At 29.8% G+C, this 16978-nt stretch overlaps 1 protein-coding gene across 4 annotated transcripts in view; it reads right to left on the reverse strand.

Moving 5' to 3' along the window:
* The window catches only part of LOC107446375 (carboxypeptidase D), a 77164-nt gene that overhangs the window by 27132 nt on the left and 33054 nt on the right, over positions 1–16978 (reverse strand). For all 4 annotated transcript variants that reach the window (XR_001584376.5, XM_016061002.5, XM_043054974.3 and 1 more), the window contains exons 2-3: positions 15610–15811; positions 1517–1614 (exon numbers count right to left, since the gene is read on the reverse strand). Coding sequence is in view for 3 of the 4 variants with exons in the window: in XM_016061002.5 (XP_015916488.1) it covers positions 1517–1614; positions 15610–15799 (288 nt within the window). In the remaining variant the exon portion in view is untranslated. The remainder of the gene's footprint in view (positions 1–1516; positions 1615–15609; positions 15812–16978) is intronic.

Consider the following 16978-nt stretch of genomic DNA (forward strand, 5'->3'; position numbering starts at 1 on the left):
CTGGGCTTTAGAACAGACGAATAACTTAAAAATTTTAAAAGTTATTAAAATATTTTAAAAGTCGCCAATTTGGTGACATTTTTCCACCTACATAAAAATTATCAGAATCACTGTCCTATTCTCAGTTTTTGCAAATTTTTATAAGCCTTGGTAATGCAGAATTGGAGTAGATTTTTAAATATTAAAAAATTAGACCACAAACGATATTCATTTTCGCAAAACTGTGGCCTTTCCTCATATTGACGTTTTGCACCATTTTCAAAATAAGCGTAGGCAGAGCCGCTTTTAGATAAGCTAAACTTGATCTAACAGTCACGAAGAACAGTTGCAAACACACAGCAGTTATAAAAAGCTTATTGTTCGCAAAAAAGCATAATTTCATATAAAGACAGGGCCTTCGAAAAACAGCCTTAAATGATCGAGCTTTAAAAATAAAGTTTAATGAATAAAAGTATTCACAAATAAAAGGCATTTTGAAAATAATATGAGGACTGCAATTTTGTCATTATTTTATCATTAAATTAGGTTTTACGTTGATTTTGGAGCTGAATCTAACCTAGCAATTAATTTGTCGTTAGTGTATATACTGAAAATGAGGAGAAAACTAAAAGAGCTAGACGTTTAAGGTGATTATTAGGGTAACTTATGTCCTTATTAACGGATTTAATTATTTTATTTTGGTTTGAAAAGCACGCTGGGAATCAATGGAATTTTTTTAAAAATACATATCCTTCCTTCTGCATTATTTTTTTCAATGCGGTGTTATAAAGGAAAATTACCTCTTTTTTTAATAAAAATGTAATTTTTTTTATTGGCAAATTTCAAATACTTTCTCATAAGTAACCCGAAATATTAAGAAAATGATAGATTATTGATCGGAACAAAATATAATTACAGATTACAAAAATATGTAAAACAAAACTGTTAAAGCAAAGTCCTAACTCTGGGATTTCCCTTAACTCTTTCAAGGAATTCTAGAGTTCTTTGGAACGCCATTTGTCAACCGCTGATTTAGGATTCCATAACCAAATCTTTGAAACCGCAGTTCTCGACTATTTCGCAAATTGTCATTGGGGCGAGAGAAAGATACCTCTAAATACCTCTAAAGTAAAATACCACTCCTGATCTCTAGCAACAACAGTCGATTCAAAATAAAGATAATAGTAAGGAAGATCATTGCAAATCCTGTAATCAGATTAACAACGAAAGGTTTTTACTCAAAAATTTCTCAAACTCAGGAGCTCTTTTGACGTGAGAACCTGGTTTGGAATTATGCAGGTAAGGGAAAAGGGGCATGAAAAGCCCATAAATACGAATCTGAAATAAAATATTCTTAAAATAAATCCATGTATAATTTTTCATTCTTCAAATTACGACGCAAATTACCATACAGAATGAAAGAGAAATCGTTCCAAATATTTTTTTCGTTATATTTTGCTGAAACAAAGAGTATTTTAGCGAGTTTCCTCAAGTACAGATTTCAAAAATATTATTAGTTTCAAAGAGAATAACTTACTTCATTTCCATGCATGTTCGCTACATATTTTAAATTTGGCTTCAGTAGAGGTTCGGTGTTTGGTTCACTGGTTACCAACATTACCCATAATTCCCTTCCTAAAAATAGATTTAAAAAATCAGTCTTCAATTAATTTTTTTCCATCTTCAATTAATTATATCTTACAGTTCTACATCTAGGACAAAAAACACAATTATCTAATGCAATAAATAAAATGGTTTGCAAGGAAGTTACACGGAGTGCCAATCACCGTCACGCTTTTATTTCTTGACTGATAATTTTTTAGTTATTCAATTACATATAAAAAAAATTAGTCTATTTCGCAACTATTATTCAGTTATGAACTATAAAAAAACTACATTTTTTACTTTGGACGCATCGTAAAGTTCGGTTCGTGACCCAGATAAAAAAAAACACAGTTGGCTGTAATTAAAACGCATATACACTGTTAAAAATTTCTCGGAAAAAATTGTTAAATAACAATTTATGTAATTGCTATTTCACCATATTTAAACAAAACAGTCAAATAACAGTAAATAAGATGGTAATCCAACTTTTCTGAGAAAAAAAAAACGTTTATTAACTGCTTTCACTTAATACGGTTAAACAACCAGAATTTTATCGCACCAGCTAGGCTCAAGTAATGAAGCTACTTAGCTCCTTGCAGCTGGGTGCATATTATAGACGACTGAGCTAATTTGTCGATTTCATGACCGACAGAACGGGTGTTCACTATACCGCAATATTTCCTTCATTACCTTCAATACCTACCTAAGGAAAAGCCTAGCGCCATTGTCCAGTTAATTTTTTTTATTTTTTTTATTTTTTTTTTACGGTTTTGAAACCATGCTTGTTGTAAATGCTTAAAAAACGACGCAGTTTTGTATTTATGGTTTCTAGACGTACTAGTTATAAACGGTTTCAAAACTGTAAAGTAAAAAATGTTCTTTACCGTAAAATTTACGGTTAATCGGATGGTCAGACTGCTGTCGGTTATTTTACGGTAATTTTAGAATGAAAATTCTAGTAGTGTACCCGTAATCGGAAACTCAAATAGTTGCTTAATAAAAGACTAAAACTAAGAGATTAAACTTAAAAATTAATATAAAAATATCATTGTTTTGCTATAATTAGATTCACAGTTCTAATCGTAAAAAATAACCACGTGTAAAATAAACTCATTAAAATTCTTAGAAAATAATCATGTATAAAAAAAATTATTGAGAGCGAGGGTTGTCATAGTAACGGATAACATAAAATTACTATCGCTATTAAATTGAAATCAAGATTTTTTCTTTTTAGACTAAAATAACTTTATAAACCTATATAAAAACAATATTTAAATAATATTGCAAGAATCGCAGAATATTTGTTAATTTGAAGTAAACTATACATTTAAAGTTTAATATATGTTACTTACTTGTGGTCATGGTTTAGCACAATTAATTGCTTTCTTTTTAATTTTGAATTACACATAATAAAAAATGAATAAATAAAAGTTATAAAATTTGAATTTTGGGAAATTTATGTAAGTTAAAGTTAATATATAGATGTCAGAAATAATGTAACATCATGCGATTTATCAACTTTGGCTTTTATGTCAATTTATTAATCAATTTTCTTTCGTTTTTTGTAACCAAATACAGAAACTAAAAACAAGTGTTGGTCGAATTTGACGTAGGCGATGAAACTAATTCCAATACCTATAAATAGGTTTTTAAACTATTGACAAATGGATAAATTCGATTGCTATTTATAAGTTTAAATGTGGAAAAACCGTTTTGAAACTGTAACAAAATATTGATGTGGGTGTTACATACGTGAGAATTAGAGAAGACTATATACAGTAGTTTATTTCTGGAAGGGAAATTGTGTAATTTGTAACCTTATTTGAATAAAAGAAAATTTAAAAAATATTAGCAATTTGAGAATTTTTTATAATGTCGATTAAAAAAATATTTTGTGAAGTTCAATTTCGTATCCATTTCGAATGTTTTACTTCGAATAAAATGCGGGCGTAGTAAAGAAACTGCTTGTTGTAGCTGCAGTACTCGGGTATTTACAAATATGCATGAATATTAGAGAATCAAATTAAAATTTTAAAAAAACTGTAAAAAACACACTGATTTAGTAAAACAAATTGATAAACAATTTTTTTTAACACGAAAAGAAAAAAAAATACTGTTTTTTAAGATCAGTTGAGGTAGTTTATATTTCTTCGCCAAATTTTTAATCCCCATACTTTTACTTCACGTTACTTTTAGAAAATACTTGAATGAATTTTAAAATTAAATTCTTTTGCTGTACTTTCCCTTAATAATAATAAATTCAAATCTGGAAAAGCTTCAGTCACATCCAAATACCAGGATTTCGCCCATAAGAACTGTGCCATACTTGGTGGGGTACACCCCAGGTATCTAACGAAAACAGGTATACATTATACTTAATTACTATTTTTATGATGAAATTCAGATTTAAACAAAAAAAAATTATGCAATATTTTTAAGTAATATTTTACAAAAATTTATTAAGTATAAAATATAATTTTTGGATAGGAAGCTTTTAAACATTACAATTTAAATACTCTTTTCATTAAAGAAAAAGAAAGAGATTGTTGCCTTATAAAGGATGAATTTTTGTTTTAATAATTTACACTAACATAAAATAAAATAAAAAGTGGGATATGGGTCAACACTTTTCTTTGTAATGTTTTATTTTACTTTATTAATGATTACTTTTTGTTTCAAGGACGTCTAACATAACCTCCAGTCAAGAAATTTGCGTCTGCCACTGTGAAAGAGTAAAGTTCCACGATGAGGTGGCATGCATTACTCTTGGACATTAAATTATGCCACATAGTTGTTTTATTTATACATTTTTTTTTGTATTATAATTTATTTTAGTGTGAAAAACTGTTAATAAAAAGTGAATTACGCCGGAAATGTTCGATTTTTTTGTTCAACAAACGTAAATAAACACAACGTTGTAAGCATTAAACACATTGTAAGCATAACTAATTTATATTCAGCGAATTCTTATCCCATAAATATCCTGCCCGATGATTATTTTTTAATTAAATGCCACGCCTTAGTTGAAGGTTGGAGTTTAGATATTTTATCAATAATGAAAGAATGAATATCGTAATTAGTTAAATTAAGTACCAAATATGAGTGATAAAAACAAATATACGTGACATGTTTTTCTGTATACGACTTTGATATGCTGGATTTACCTGTTTCTGTCGACCATCAAATGCAGGAAAAATTAACAAATTTCATTTTTAAAGTGGAAACAGTGAGAGAGAAATTCATTGCAAAGATTAACACACAGTTGAGGCCATCAATCATAATTTCAAAATAAGTAATTGTTACAGATCTTTCATCTTTTAATTCAGGCGCTAATGTTCAACCCATGCAGAATAAAATAATTCATGGTTATAACTTAAAGCAGAAGGGAAAAACCTCATTCATCTATTTGAAATATAGTCTTCGTTTTGTTTATTTTAAAGGTCGTCTTTATAATAGGAGTGTCTAAGTGTCGATATCTCGAGCAATAAAAAAGCATTAAAACATTGAAAAAAAAAGCACATTGAAGAGAAACACATTGAAAAAAATATTTAATGGGAAGATCAGCAAGCCTTGGATCTGCCCAACAAAAGAAATCAAAGAAAGAAAATTTTAATTGAATATCCCTTTAATGTGTTGACCTACTTTGTTTTGATGGGTGTGGTGTGGAAATAAAAATTATTTTGTAAAAACGTTAGAATTATGTGTTTAAAAGGTGTGAAAATGATTAGGCAAAGTAAATAAATGCTTATAAAATCCAAAGTCATTCACTATCCATTTATTATTGTATTAAACAGCTGACCATGGAGGTCGTCACACTCTACTTTGCCCCAAAATCATTCGCGATAGCGCACCTGGCGAAAATTTTTGCATTTTCGAAAAGTTTGTTATATTTTAGATTCGAATGTTTAACGAAAACAAAATTAATCAATTTAGCATTTTTCAAAAACGATTTTACTTCTAATCGTTTTGAGTGTTATTAGGCGTATGAGAAATTTGTGATTATCAGTATATATCAAAATGAAAAGAAAGAATACTTAGAGCAACGTATGGATAATGCAAAATAATCTGGGTAAAGCACAAATAAGGATACAAAAATGCATGTACGTTTTTGCCTTTACTAATGTCTTTAGTATAGCCATTTTTATGCCTTTTTTTGAGCTTCATTCCCATAGCTTTGCTTTATTTTTCAGCATATGTTAACAATTTAAAAAGTATTCCATATGTATTAGAAACTATTTTTATTTATATAAGGAACATCTGAGAAACAAGGTGAATAAAGCTAAAACAAAAAGTCATTAGTAAAATATTTCACTTAGTTTTGATGAGATTTAAATTCAGTTTTTATCCCTGCTAAAATTTTAAGCAAAGAAATGCTAATTTAAATTAAAAAGAATATTACGTTGGTGTAGAGATATCTTATAATAATCCTGTAGCTCGCTACTTAGTTTATAAAGAATTTCTAAATTATGTAGACATTAATTCATATCTTAAATAAACTTAAAGCAAATTTTCGTTTTAACAAAATTATTAATAAAAATAAAATTTTAAAAACTAATTTGTAATGTATTTTAATAAAGTCAAAAATCGAAAATTTTGATTGCATAGCTTATTTGTTCAAGGAGTTGCAAACTAAAATATTATGATAGTTGATCTTATCTCATTATTTTCAATTCGACAATTTTTTTTTAATAATTTTGACTTTTAAACCACATTCTCATCCCATAAATAGATACTGCTCATATCAGTTTTAAACAATTGAAAAACTAAACGGATGAATGTTTTAACAATTATTAATGTTTTTACCGTCATTTCAATGTATATTTTAGTAAACTTGATTTACAGTTTACGCGTATTAATTTTCTGCCAAGATATATATTTTTTTAATCCTTTATAGAGTCATTTATTCTATAGAGTCATTATTTGCGAGTCAGCATGCCACGTCTCTTGGACTTATAAACTTCTTTGACTTTCTTAAAAGCTCACAATAATAATTTGCATTAATTGTTCATGGAAGAAATCTATGTACGCAACACCTTATGAGTCCTAGAAAACACTAATTCCTTATCAGCTATTATTGAAGTTATACTTCTTATGCGACTTCCAACAAGGTTGCGTTAAACGTTTAACGCTACATTTTTATTGGCCGGGAAATCACGTGGTAGGATCCAGTTTTCCCTCATTCATTTCCATATTATTTTGGTTCTCACTAGCATAAAAATAATAAAAGTCATAAAAGTATTGTTTTTCTACAAATATTTTTTTAGTTTGTTTTAATACACATGTAATTTAATATGGTAGTATTTTTTATTTTCAAATTTAGTGGATAACAATTGTAAAAAATGAGTGAAAACAATCCACGGACAATGCGACGCATTTAAGGTTATGTCAAGGTACGTCTCTTGTGAATATCAATTGATTGTTTGGTTTTCTCTTCTGAAATTACATTATGACGCATTTTCCAGGGCGAGACGATGAGGCAACCACAAGCACTTCCACTGGTTCAAGAGGCCCACGAGGGAAAAATGCACAATATTACCTTGATCACAGAGCACGGAAGCGAGAGGAGCAGGAAAAAGAGTCGTTGAATAGAACTAGTGATCCTTCTACGACTGCTGATTCTTCTACATTTAACGTCGCAAGTTACGATGTTTAATTCTTCCGCGAGGAGGGACTCCACGCACTATTTTTTATTTAATTATTATGCGTTCTGCAACTTCATTAAAAACGTTACGCCCACTAATGATTCAAGCCACGTAATAATTCAAGCTATTTATAAAAAATAAAAAAAATTTCAAAAAACTAAACACTGCCAAACAATTATTTAGACTCTATTAATGCCATGAAAACGAGAATAAAAGTCGTCTGCTGCTATTGAAAAACCTACGTAAAAGTGCATAATACAAATGCAAGCCCCATCAAAATGCCAACTAAATGACAAAACATATCTCTGACATTTCAATTGCCTGACATTTATTAATCAGAACTCTCATAACTGGGAAACTTTCCCATTTATCGCCCAATCGTAAATATGAAGCATCAACTCTAGAGGGACACTCGATGTTGATAAAGTAACTATTATTGGATTCTTTATTAATGCTAATATCATGGCAGAAAAGAAAGAACTGCATAGCTGCTATGGTAATGTAACGAATTAAATGTACTTACTCTTCGAAAGAGCAAAGGGTATCACGATTCAAATGAAAGAAACCCCCACTGTTTTAACTGAAGAAAAATTATTCCATTTTCTGTCACAATTTTCAATTTGGCAAATGGTTTTGGCAACAGTGATGTGCACTATCATTAAGGTTGAAGAATGTTTCGAAGACATCCTTTGTGAAATTAATGGTAGCAAGCAAATTAAGGAGAGGAGTGTTAATTTATTCTGAGTTGTAAGTACATTTATTTTGAACAAACAGAAATGAGATTTTAATGATAATTGATGTTTGAATTCTAAAAGTTATTCTCTGAATTTGTCCATAGCTAAATAGTTGTCAAGTGATATTTTTTTTAAGTAATTCATTTTATTTTAAATCAACATATTATCCCGCATGAATTGTTAAATTATACATCGTGAATAAAAAAATTTCTTCTCTTCAGGATAAAAGTTTCATTTAAAATGACTGACACCACTATGTTTTATAAAGAACAATTAAATTGATTTTTAAAAGCTCTTATTTAAATTTTTAATAATTGATTTGCAATGGTCAGTATCTTTTAGAAGTAGTGTAATTAAAGGAAATATGATTAAATTTGGTGGATAGTACTTAATTTATAGAAATTTAAAATAGCGACGATTTACTGTGATTATTTGGTACGTCAAATCACGGAAAAAAATGGTCAGTTCGTATACTGTTCTTGACTAGCACCGACCAACAAAATTTTGCAAATTACCCTATGGTCATTTAATTAAAAACTCAATTCGCAACAAAAATAAACAAATTGGGAAAAGCAGTCACCATATTTCAAGTGCTCAAAAACAGGTACCCACTTTCTAGACCTGCCAGACATGAATAAGAAGAAACAGAAGTGGTTTGAAATATAAAACGTAAAGCTGCCAACGGAAAATGGAAAGGTGAAAAGCAAACTAGAAAAACCACAGTAGCTGAGAGAGATAAAAGTTAAAAAACAGAACAACAAAAAACCACATAGTTAAGTTCAATTAGTTCCTCACCATCTCTCCATAGCACGTGGAAATTAATTTTACGATGATTTGCCCCTCCTTTAGTTTTTCCTGCTCTGTTTCTCCATCTTTTTTCTCTCTCGGCTACTGTGGTTTTTCTAGTTTAATTTCTCACCTTTCCATTCTTCGTCGGAGATTTTACGTTTTACATTTCAAATCTCTTTGGTTTCTTCTCATTCACGTCTGACAAGTCTTGAAAATGGGTACCTGTTTTTGAGCACTTGAAATATGTCTACTGCTTTTCCCAATTTCTTTATTTTTGTAGCGAATGAAGTTTTTAATTAAATGACCTTAGGGTAATTTGTCAATTTTTGTGAATTCAAATGAATTAATTTTTAACAATCAAAGAAAATTGTATTAAACTATCAACGGGTACCTCTATATTTCGCAATAAACAGTAAAGTCCCGTTAAACTATTTATGCTACGTCCTAAAATTGTATTCAAATGAGTACGAAAAAAATGAACGGCTGATTGATTTTTCACGAAGCATTTTAACGCTATGCATGTGCATGCTAGATTTTATCTACATATTTTTTAGTTAATGTTTCCCTAAATAACATAGTTGTTTGTGTATGCTTTTATTAGTCTTCGAATTGTTATAGTTTGTAAATGATCAAGATAATAAAGCGTGACGCACGAAGCAAACGGTAAATAGCGCATATCAAATCGAATGAAATAAACATCGAAGTACAAATGAAATAAGCAATATCGAGTAGTCGATGTAATTCTTGGTTTGTTCAACTTTTCAAAGATACAAAAAATTTTATTTATACATTCATGGTGGTTAAAAGCTAAACATAGTTGAACTAGTTGACAATCGTAAAAGGAGTTTGAATCATATTTTTGAGTTTCTAAAAAAGAATGAAAGTGAAAAGGAGTATCAACATATTAAATTTCAACATCTAATTAAAAAACTCCAGATAAATAATTGAACCTAAATAACAAAAAATACTGAAAATCTTTGAATTGCTATTAAATATACATGAAATGCAGAGATCCTACTCAATTTCTGGAGTGGGGAAAAGTTTTCCTTTATCACACTGGGAAACAATTTTTTTTCTGTTGCTTGAGATTTTTTAACAAATCTTAGATACTTAAGTATAGCTGATTTCAAATCATCAGCCGATTTTTCTCTCCACACCACAGCTTTTTTTAATGGCATTTGTTGTCCGTTTATTGACAAAATGTACAAATTTAAAAACGTTAGATATTACAGGTGGTCGCATAAATATTGCGTCATAACTTCTAGAGAAGTTAGGGTACATCATCACAATTAAAACGTACAGAAATGTCATCATGCGCCGTAAGGGATGCTCCCCTATTATGAACTGTTTTTTCGAAAGCTTCTGAACAATCATAATAGAGGAAAAAGACTCTAGCCGCTTAACGACATTTCCGCGCATGGGTTCTTATGCAATTTTAAACCTGATAATGTGCATTAACTCATCTAGAAGTTAGTCGCAACATTTACGCGAACCCTTGTTGTACATAACGTTTTTAAACTTGTACATTTCGTCGAAAAATAGACTAAAAGTGTCATTTAAAAAAAATCTGTAGCTTTAGGAGCAAAACTAATTTCGGATTTGAAATGTCAACACCCGAATTAAACAAGATCAAGTATTTGTATAAATGCAATAAGAAGTTTGTTTCATCTTGATGATTATTTTTCAAAAACAGGCAATTGTCTATGTCCAAAATGTTCTGTGTGTTTGTGGAAAACATTGATCAATTGTTAGTGGAAAATATTGAAAATAAACAGTGATGAATTATGGGGGCAGGCGTGCAGATCCTCCTAGTTTATCTAAAAAGTCATGAGTGAAATTATCATTTTACTTTACCCACTACGGCGAAAAGTTTTGTTACTTTTTTTAAAAAAAAATTCCTATCAATTTTTTTTAAAAAACGCTCTCTTAAAAATCAACAGAGGATACAAAAAAATTTAAACTTCATAGATGAATAAGAATTACGGGGGTAAGCGTGCAGATCCTCCTAGTTCATCTAATAAATCATCAATAAAATTATGATTTCACTTTGTCTACTACTACGAATGCAACAAAAAGCTTTGTTACTTTTTTTTTTAAAAATGTCATATTTTCTTAAAGAAAAAAGCTCTCTTTAAAATCAACAGAAGCTACAAAAAATTGTCGTATTACTTATCCATCTTTTAGGAAAGGTTACTTACAAATGGCAGCCTTTAACATTACGAGAATGCGGATTTTACTGCGTGAAGAAATCCTCTTGAAATATGCTTAAAACATAGTCTTCACGTGTCGGACATACGCGTACCAGCCATAATCTTTTATATTATATTGAAAAAAAGGTTAACTGTAAACAAATCTTCGTCCAGAAGAGAATAAAAATGCACCTTATCGAAAAATGGTATGCTTGCGCAAATCTCTAGTCAAGCAACGTGAACAGAACTGAATATAATCTGGAAGCAATTGCACTCCTACATGTTTTGAATAATGCATTAAAAGCATGCCCTTTAAATTATAAGTGTGGACAAAAGTTGTCACCTAAAGTTCGAACATATTCTCAACGAGGTGCGACACGAATGCAGAAACAGTCGATATGTTTTTCTTGAGAATACGTGATATATTTGACAATTGAGATTAAGGCTTAACGTAAAGGTTGAAGTTATTTTAAAGAATGCGATGCGACATAAGTAAGTTATTAAATAGGAAGAAAACTTTCACTTTCTTAAGTCTATGAACTCCGAGAATATTGAAAGCAAATTTTTACATATATTTTGTGTTCAATTATGTTTGTTTTGAATTCAAATTTATTTTATGTTTGCGTGTAAAATAAAAATTATTAACTGTAGGAAAAATATACTTAAATAATGATGCTCCCATTTGTTTTGCTAGTTTCCTGTGTAATTTTTTTTTATTATATGTAATGGAGAACTTTGGGCAATATAATGATTAAGAAGCACATTTTGTCAAACCTGATACTATTTTTATTTAAAACTGTTCCTTATCAGATACTTTACAAGTTTCTGTATTAATCGCTAAATAACATCAGAACGCCTAAAAGCATCTTATTGCCGACATGAAAATGCTACATCTGATACATCAGCCTAACAACTCATTTGTCCGACAAAAAAAAATCATGAAATTCCTAAATGACTGACAACTTATATTTGAGCATCAGCTTATTAAAAATACTAATAAAAGCATAAATAATATATTAACGATTAAAAAAAAGTTTATTAACAGTAGCGAGTGATTTTTATGAAAACAATAACAAAAACTATAAAGCTCTGTTAAAAATATTTATGGAAATGAGCTTTCTTCCTATAATTGACCAAATTTTGGAAAATCTCTATTCTTTTAAGAAACATAAGGGAAAATTAACTACCCGCATAAATAGTCATTAAATCTCCTTCCCACCAAGGCCTATGATTTCTACATTGACAGTATATTATTCTCATAGAGGTGGTATAGATAGGCCCTTTATACCACCTCTCTGACTTTTTTCCCTGTTGACGACAGGGTAAAATATGCATATTCTTACATTTATTTCTCTTCTATTAAATGTTCTGTTTGGAGAATTTATCTTTCGAGCAAATGTGCCTGTCGAGTAAATGAGCTTTCGGAAAAAAGAGGCAGTCATTTGAATTTTTCGGCAAATAAGTGTTCCCGGAAAATTTGTTCAGAACAATTAGTAAATTGTCTTGATTACATAGTCCCAACGCCCTTCACGAATATAATTTCTGAATTACATTTTATCAGTTTCGTAATTGACTTCCCCAACTTGAGGATATAGCAATATATTTTATTCATGAAGAAGCTCCAGTCCACCTCCCTCATTAGCGTTTTTTTACCCCCATCCTTTAGGTTTTGGAGGAAGTCATAACTGTATTCCTGACCCTAAATTACATAAACAAATTGACTAAGATCGTGACAGCCTTTATCAAAGCTAATAATATTGCCATAATTGAAAAAGTTAAAGAAAAATGATCTGCAACATTTTAAAACGATCGGCTTATTAACTATAAATTCAAGTTTCTGCCGTGCAAAGGAAGATATGAATTCTTTATGTTTTAAAACTCTGACTAAAATGTGCAAAAAATTGATTAGCAGAGAAACCATTATTATAAAGCAGGCAAACAACACTAAAAGCAGCATGACATATGCTAAATTTATTGCAAAAAAACACTTTTCACTATTACTTTTGTTGTTTTAAGGTAAACAGGTGTTCCATAATAACCGCTCTTAATATGTACCTTAAATTCTCGTCAAAAACCTAGATGTAAAACTGTACATATTAAGAGACATAAATAAACCTGGAAAAAATCTATTGAAATATGACGAATATCTACGAAGGAAGACGGGATAGAAAAGATCAAAGCGCGTTTCAGTTCCGAAGGATTACCAACAAAAAAAAAAAAAAAAAAGAGTTCAAAGTCGATTTAAAAAAAGCACTAGTAAATCAAACTGGTTTTAGTGTTTTTCATCCCGCTTTCTTTAACTGGTAATTCCACATAGAGAATTTTTTTCGCCCTCCCTTAAATATTAATTTGTGACTCCTAATTTGGACAGCTTTTGACTTCATTTTAACTAAGATTTTAATATTACACACTAAGAGTGATGATTACGGAACACCCTACATACGAGTCAGTCGCAAACGTTTCATGTAGGTCATTGCAAAATTTAAAGTACGGATATAACGAAATCCTATTTACAACTTTCGAACTAAGTGACAAAATACCTAATAAACCTGTAAATATGTTAACGTATATCCAGCTCGCATTTTATTCAAAAGCAATTTACATAGAGTTTTCAACAAAGTTTTTTTCTTTTTTTAACACATATAGTGAAAAATACGCAAATTTTGACATAATACCCAATTTTCATTGTGTTGAAAAAGCAATAAAGGACAAAAAAAAACTAATTTCTTAACCACAATAACTTTTAAATGAACAACTTGCATTGTAAGTTCAACCCTTAATATTTAACATAAGGCATGTAGGCTTTATTGGAAAAAGCCATTCTATCTTAAGACATTCTTTCTGAAATATGCAGATTATTTTTTTACTTTTTCTTACCAATACCATTTATTTGAATAAAGTAAAACTAAATGTTTTGATTTAAATATTCAACAGTTAAGTTTTGGGAACTTGTTTAAAAAATACTTCTTTCCCTCAAATGAAAAAGAAAATACCCATTATTCCTTAACATCTTTCAACCATTTCCTTTCGAGTTTTTAAGAAAATGGCAAAGAAACATAATGGAAGGTAAATAGTATTGGAATAGAAGATAAAGAAATCAAGAAACAGTTGGGATTAAATCTCGAACGGCTTGAGTGCATTTTTTGCTGTTTATGTTTCTTGCGAATGTGTTTTTCTTATTGATCGCTCTTTTCTAAAGGGCATAAAAGCACTTTGAAAAGTGGGACATTTATAGTAAACTTAAACGAAAATGTCTGAAATATTTAAATCGTAATGCTCAGTAGCTGAAAACAGAGATAAAATTTTAAAAGTTACTTATATTCGTTTGTTAATTTTTTAAGAAAGTTGCTAATTTTATTTATGTCTGGAAAATTCCTGTTCTAAATACTACAATTATTCAAAGCAAATAAAATTTTACACAACTAGCATGCATTAATTAACGTCCAACTCAATTGCAAAGTATCGTTGAGCGTGCTTTTTACATTTGGGTGACAGGTGCTATGAAATGATTAGGAATGTATTCTGGGCAGTTATTCCTAAAATGGTTTATTTTTATCCGAATAATATCGTATCCTCTGAAATTCAACTGTTTTAAGTAATGTTTTTGAAGAAAAAAAACGGAATTTTTAATTTTTATTTTTCAAGAATTTTTAATATTTTAGTTTTTACATGACATAATTTAGTATTTTAATATTTTAATATTTTAATATTTTAGTTTTGAGTGACAGGTGCTATGAAATGATCAGGAATTAGGGCAGTTATTCCTAAAATGGTTTATTTTTGTCCGAATAATATCGTATCCTCTGAAAGTCAACTGTTTCAAATAATGTTTTTGAAGAAAAAAAACGGAATTTTTAGTTTTTATTCTTCAAGAAATTTTAATATTTTAGGTCCAACTACGTTCTACTTCTGTATTTTGCCACTTGAAATTACAAAGTTTCAAATTGTGTAAAAATTTATGTACCTTACAATTCAAAAATTTCAAGGCCATTATTCAAGATTATTACAAAAATAATGAATTATTTTTAAAAATTAGATTCCCTTAAAAAATTTCTGCATTCTGGCTATCCGGAATGTATTCTAAGTTGATACTCCTAAATTGTTTTTTTCATACGAATAATATCGTATCCTCAGAAAGACGATAGTTTTGAGTAATATAAATGAAAAAAAAAAGCTGAATTTTTAATTTTTTTTTCTCGAGAATTTTTGATATTTTATGTCCGATTAATTTCTACTTTTGAATTTTGCCGTATGGAATTACATAGTTTCAAATAGTGTAAAAAATTTGTATATCTCATGATTCAAAAATTTCGCGGCTATTATTAAAGATAATAAAAATAATAAATTATTATTAAAAATTAGGTTCCTTCAAAAACTTTTTGAGCTATGGCGAAATACGCAAAAACTGAAACAATAACATTGATGGACTCATAACTTCCGAACGTTCTTATAACTGCCGTATTGGGACCGTATTTTCCAAATTGCAGAATTCATTAAAAGAAGTTAGGTATATTCAGAAAAATTAATTTTTGCGTCTGATTTCATGTTAAATATTTCATACTTCAAATTTCAGTTGTTCATAAAGTTTAGTTATTCATATTTAGTTCATATTTCATAATTCAAATTGCAGTTAGGCTCTCACTGCAACATGCAACATTGATTTTGACTCACCTTGCACGGATTTACCAATCGAGTACAGCTTCGTAAGTTCAGGATGTTCTCGGTTAAATCTTCGAAGTATGGCAGTCATTTGAGGATAGTCATGGTAAGCAAAATCCACATCTAGAGCACTTGAAAAAGGAACAATCAAGCAGACAGCGGAAATCACCAAAAATAAGTTAGACAGGAGAAAGTGGCCCATGATGTTGAATACCTGGAAGTAATAAGCAATATTTAGTTACAGGTCTGTTAGATCTACTCTTAAAGATAGTATTCAGTTTTGGTGACATTACAGAATAAGACATGAATTGTTTTTATAATTTTTTTTCACATTAAAATAAATTAAAAACAAATTTCGATTCAATGCAATTATTTATTTTTAAAACTAGATTCATAAACATAAATTAGCAATACACTGTTCATAAACATTTGTCTTACAGACAGCGCTAAATACGTGAACACTTTACACTTTTAAAGTGGAACTTGAACTTCTGTATACCTTCCTAGGAGCAGTGATGGTTCAGGGGATAGAGCGCTTGTCTTCCAATGAGGTGAAATGGGTTTAAATACCAGAGATCACTGGGCAATACGAATTCCGTTGCGCAGACTACAGTGCAGACGTAAAATATCATCAATGATAGATGGATCATGAGTTAGAGGCCCCTTGCCGTCAAGCTAACAGTAGAATGTTTTCCTCTCCATGTAACGCAAATACGGGTTGGTTCTATCCTTGGCGAATCCCACCAAGGCAAATTTCTCCAAATACTTGATACAGCAGTTCCCTTATCTTCTGGATTGGGTTCAAAATTATAAGCCTGCGAAGTTGAGCGTTGGTAGCCGTCAAAATTTAGGTCGGCTGTTCAACAACTGTTGTAAAATAAAATAGCTTCCTAAATCGTTAGACGAATGTTTATGAATAGTGTATAGCCCATGCACGTTTCTGAATCTAGCAAAAAGAGTCATTATGGAATATTACGGATTATAGCTTTAAGGAGTTCAAAGGCTGTCGATGAGGTTGTCAACACAAGGTATTTAAAGTTCAACTATAGTTTAATACAACTGTCAGCTTAAATGCAATTGATAGTTCGCAAGATCGTTTTAAACGACTCTATCGTCATAGGCGAATAGTAACCCACAGCTTAATTGATGGTGTTGTCAAAATGCCATTTTTTTCGCGAAAATATAAAATAAATATTTTTTGAAAAATAATTCAACAAATAGGTAGATGCACAGTATTAAATTAGATATAAAAAATGAGTAATGGCACAGTTTTAATGTTTTAAACTTTTAGAAAAAAAGAAATTATTAAAAATCTGAACGGGTTTTTTTTATTATTTATTTTTAATGAGGTCTTGCCGATGAGCAGACCTAGTGTGTTCTC

This window comes from Parasteatoda tepidariorum, chromosome 2 (genome assembly GCF_982258835.1).
Source record: "Parasteatoda tepidariorum strain Cologne lab strain chromosome 2, Ptep-v5.0, whole genome shotgun sequence".
Taxonomy (NCBI): Eukaryota; Metazoa; Arthropoda; class Arachnida; order Araneae; family Theridiidae; genus Parasteatoda; species Parasteatoda tepidariorum.